Here is a 5,298-nt window from a genome sequence, read left to right as displayed (position 1 = left end):
ACATCACTAGAAAGTCATAGTGCCCATATCGAGTCCGGAAAGTCGCCTTCAGAACATCTTAAGCACGAATCTTCAGTTAATGATACCCATATCTCAAGTCGATCTTAGAGAACACCCTGGCACCCTGCAACTGGTCAAACAAATCATCAATACGCGGTAATAGGTACTTGTTATTAATTGTAACCAATGCACATCCGCATACTCCCATCCTTCTTTTTCACAAACAATACACATGCACCCAATGTCACACACTCGTCCTGACGAACCCCTTCGCTAGCAACTCCTCAAGTTGTTCCTTCAACTCCTTCATCTCTTTTGGAGCCATGAGGTACGGCGGAATAGAGATAGGCTAGGTACCTAGCGCCAAATCAATATTGAACTAGATACCATGATCTAGTGGCATGCCTGGCAGATCAGAAGGAAACACATCGGAGAACTCCCGCACCACTGGCACTAAATCAATCGTGGGAGTCTCTGCAACAGTATCCCGAACATAAGCCAGATAGGCCAAGCAACCCTTCTCGACCATATGTCGAGCCTTCAAGAAAGAGATAACCCGGGTAGGTGTGCTGATAGATGAACCCCTCCACTCCAGTCTAGGCAACTCTGGCATCTCCAAGGTAACAGTCTTGGAATGGTAATCAATAATGGCATGGTACGAAGAAAACCAGTCCATGCCCAGGATGACCTCACAGTTGGTAATGTCGAGCAATAGAAGATCCGCTCTGGTCTCATAACCATAGAAAGTCACAATACAGGACTGGTAAATCCGATCCATAACCACAGAATCGCCCACTACCGTGGACACATATACAAGAGCACCCATGGACTCACGAGAGACACCTAGATAATGAGAATATAGAGATGAAACATATGAATATGTACACCCCATATCAAATAATACCGAAGCATCCCTACCGCAGACAGAAATAATACCTTTGATCATGGCATTTGAGGCTAATGCATCTAGTCTGGCTGGGAAAGCATAGAACCTGGCTGGAGCGCAACCTGACTGGCCTCCACCTCTAGGGCGACCCCTACCCACCTGTTCTCTGCCTCTAGTCAGCCGGACGACTGGTGCGGTGATCATGGGTTGATGGCCCTGTTGTACTGTCTTGTCCTAAAGTCTGGGGAAAAATCTCCTCACATGACCAAGCTTTCCATACTCATAGCAACCTCTTGGTGTGAAAGATGACTAACCCTGGGTCCTGAACACCCACTGGAAGAACCTTGAATAGCCCGTAGATGGTAGGAGCTCTCTGAAATGGCGTTGAAATAGGGTCGCACTAGAGCACCCCGAGAAGGCGGCGGTGTTGAATATGTGGGCCTGCTATATTGGCCCCTCACAAACTGTTCCCTGCCCCCAGACAAAGCACCACTAAACCCTCCAGAATATCGAGGCCACTTGTCCCTCGACGCATTCTCTCGGCCCCTACTGACAGATACCATCGATCCTCCGAGCTATCTCCACAACCTGTTCATAAGGAGTCCCCATCTTAATCTCTCGTGCCATAGTAACCTGGATATCATAGTGCAAGCCCGCAATAAACCTCTTCACTCTCTCTGCATCGGTGGGGAGTATCATAAGTGCATGGCGAGACAACTCAGAGAATCTCGCCTCATAATCATCACAGACATCTGACCCTGTTGGAGCCACTCAAACTGACCCCGTAAGTCTTCCCTCTGGGAGGTTGGAATATATCTCTCCAGAAAGAGACATGTGAATTGGTCCCAAGTCAAGGGAGGAGAACCTGTTGGTGTGCTGAGAAGATAGGACTGCCACAATCTACGGGCCCTACCCTCCAGCTGAAATATGGTGAAGTCCACCACATGGGACTCCAATACTCTCATGTTGTGCAGTCTATCCCTGCAATGATCAATAAAGTCCTGGGGGTCCTCATGTCGCTCACTGCCTAAGGCAGTAGGATGTAGCCTGGTCCATCTATCCAATAGCTTATGCAGCTCGCCGGTGCAGCTAGTCTGGGCTCTGGTATAGCCGCTGCAACTAGCTGAGCCTCGCCCGCAGGTAGTGCATCTGGGGTCTGATATACGGCAGCAGCGTGTCCTGGAGCCTGAGCTGTAGGGGTCTGTACTCCCCCACCCGCCTGAGATGTGGCTAGGTCCGCTTGAAATAAACCATTCTGCGTCATAGAGTCCATGAACAACATCATATGGCCTATGACCTCTTGAAATCCCGTTGCGGACATAAAATCTGTCGAGCCGGCTTAGCTGCAGGTACCTCATCCTGCTCCTCAATAACAGGATCCTCTATTGGATCCGCTGGTGGCACAACGAGAGCAACTCTAGGAAGCCCTCATCCTCTAGCAGGAGATGGAGCCCTCCCTCGGCCTTTGCCTCGACCTCTAGCAATATGGGGAGCAGGTCCTCCACCTCCGGGTACATCAACCACATGCATTCTCACTATTTGTAAGAGAATAAGAGAAAGATACTTAGCACAACATAAACAGATTCTTTATTTGTACATCGGCTCTTATCGACTGCACGATAGGAGATGAAGAAAGAGAAGTTTCCTAACACCATATAGCCACTCGAAGATAAGTACGGACGTCTCCGCACCGATCTACAAGACTTTATTAGGCCCGCTCATGACTTGTGAGACCTATGTGAACCTGGAGCTTTGACACCAAGCTGTCACGACCCAATTGCCACTATAGGCAAGCCAAGAGTGACTATCCTTTTAATTGTTCATTTAATATTTTTAAAGTCATTGATTTTTATTTAATAAATAAATAATTAGTAGGTGATCGTAATAATGTAAAGCATAAACTAAACATAAAAGTGAAGTAGTGAATTTAATAATCAAAAACCATGAATATCTACTAGAATTTTCCAAAACCCAATGTCACAAGTGCACGAGCAAACTAGTAGAATATACAAAACCTCCTATGATATTGTCTGGATTAAGATAGACAGAAAAATAAATACTAAAAGAAAGAGACTCCGAGTGCTGCAGAACGAAGTATAGGGAGCAGCTCACCACTAAGTCTCCAGGTAGTGGGGGTATGTGCCTGACTGGACACCAGACGCACCGGTCTCAGATCCTGCACGATTAGTGCGGAAGTGTAGCGTGAGTACATAAACAATATGTATCCAGTAAGTATCTAGTCTAATCTCGAAGAAGTAGTGACGAGGGGTCGACATCGACACTTACTAAGGGTCAATAAATAAAATATAGAAATTATAAGTAGGTATGAAACATAGCAATAATAGTGAGATAAGAAACAGTAATTTATAATACTTAAACGTAATATCAATTTAAAGTCGCCAACTATCACATGCCAAGTATTTAACACTTAAGAACCACCAAGTAATTTTCTAGTCTCAGATCAAGAAGAAATATCAAGTATAATCGGACTCCGAGCAATATCACGCACGCTTTATGCAGAGGTCGTACGGCTCGATCCAGAATAGTGTGTACATTGCCGAGGGTCGATCCGCGCAAACCATAGATATATCTATTATACTATCGAGACGTTCGGCCCGATCCACAGTAATAGAGAATACTCTACAAACACCCTTTAATGATTACTACATAAGAATAATACTCAAAGAAGGCATAAGTTCCGCTAACAATCAATTATTCCGCCAAAACTCAAAGTAATGAAGCTCAGACTTTACAATTCCTTTATCCAATTTCAATTACAAATTGAGGTAATTAAACTAACAAGTTGGGTACAATTAATACATGGTAGAGTCCTAAAACTACCCGGACATAAGCATGATTTTAGCTACGTACGGACTCTCGTCACATCGTGTGCATGTAGAATCCACAATTATTATCAAATAATAATTTTTAATACCTACAGGGATAATTTCCTCTTACGAGGTTAGGCAAGAGATTTACCTCGTTTCCAAGTCCTCTTCCCAGTCCACAATTCACTCTAAAATCCACAAATCGGTGTCGAGCACTCCGAAATTAGCCAAAGGTTGTACAAACTAATCAATATATGCACAAAAGTTTATAATTTAACTATTAGAGTAATTACCCAATTCAAATTGGAAGATTCCTAAAATTCGCCCACATGCCCAGAATCCAAAATGTTTTGTAAATAAATGTTACCCATAACCTCACGAATACAAATATGTAATTTCTATCCAATTCAATAATAATTTTCGTGGTCTAATCCCATTTTTATCCAAACCTAGGTTTTTCAACAAAATCCTATAATTTTCACAATTTACATGTTAAAATCTACTCATAATACGTGTAATAAACTCACATTAAGTAGTAATTACTTACCTTACAATGCTAGGTGAAAACTCCCTCTCGAAGAGCTCCAAAATCATCTAACCCAAAGTGAAATGAGAGAAAATGAGCCTAAGTCCCGATTTGAAACAAGATTCTTCCCAGTTTACCCTTCTTCGCAATCGCGAAAAGGGCCTCGCGATCGCGAAAGAAAAGTTTGACCAGGCCCTGAAAATCTTCATCGCGAACGCGAGGGCAATCTCGCGATCGCGAAGGCTTGCCCTGCCTGAGCATCGCGAACGTGAAGGGTAATGGTGATGACCACTCTCAGACCCTTTTTCCTCTACGCGAACGCAGGCCCACTCTCGTGAACGCGAAGGCCACAGGTCCCAGATTTTCGCGAACGCGGCTTGGGGATCGCGTGCAAAGGAAATAACCCAAGAAAGATTGCGCGGAATATTGATATGAGAATGGGCCAACGATTAGTTAGTAGTTGATTCAGGAAGAGCCTAGTTATGGCTAGATAAGAGAATACAGACAAATCAATAGATCTTGCAAGATAAACAGAGTGAACCCCAACATGGGGAATCCAGTCTCGCAGATATGACATCGTGACCTTGAGAAATATTCAGATAAGAGTTGGGGTAGTTAAAGATACCGTATGAGTGTTATGGAAATAAAAGAAAGTCCCACTAGGAAAACAATCAAAACTTTAGTTCAGAAGATACCGTACGAGCACATGAGCGTGGAGGAAAGTAACTAAGGATAATTATATGTGAGTACGAACATCAAATATTCTATCGGGTATACGATGTAATAAGCTCACAGCTTTACAAGAGTCGGAGGGTCCTCCCTAAATACTACAATGAAAGACTAGTTGAGAAAGTAAGGAAGAAGGCTTCAACCTAAGCTCAGTGACCTAAAGAGGGAATGGTCTCACAACAACAGCCTCACAACAACATTGTATGCACTCTATAAGAAAGTGGCACCTACCGTGGCTAATGAACGGGAAGTAAAATCAGAAGTGATTTACAAGATCATATGAGTTGTATGGAATTCCAATATGCGTGGGCACTAAGTTAAGCTAAGTA

At 43.8% G+C, this 5,298-nt stretch overlaps 1 protein-coding gene across 1 annotated transcript; it reads right to left on the bottom strand.

The window, feature by feature from the left end:
- Positions 1–379: 379 nt before the first annotated feature.
- On the bottom strand, positions 380–1,449 carry LOC138893975 (uncharacterized). Its single transcript, XM_070178647.1, has 2 exons — positions 1,230–1,449; positions 380–843 (listed from the first exon to the last, which is right to left on the bottom strand). The coding sequence occupies exons 1-2, from the start codon at positions 1,447–1,449 to the stop codon at positions 380–382; spliced, it is 684 nt and encodes a 227-aa protein (XP_070034748.1).
- Between the last annotated feature and the right edge of the window lie 3,849 nt (positions 1,450–5,298).

Source organism: Nicotiana tomentosiformis, chromosome 6 (genome assembly GCF_000390325.3).
Source record: "Nicotiana tomentosiformis chromosome 6, ASM39032v3, whole genome shotgun sequence".
NCBI lineage: Eukaryota > Viridiplantae > Streptophyta > Magnoliopsida > Solanales > Solanaceae > Nicotiana > Nicotiana tomentosiformis.
Note: the sequence above shows the minus strand (reverse complement) of the source record. Positions and strands in the feature narration are given on the sequence as shown.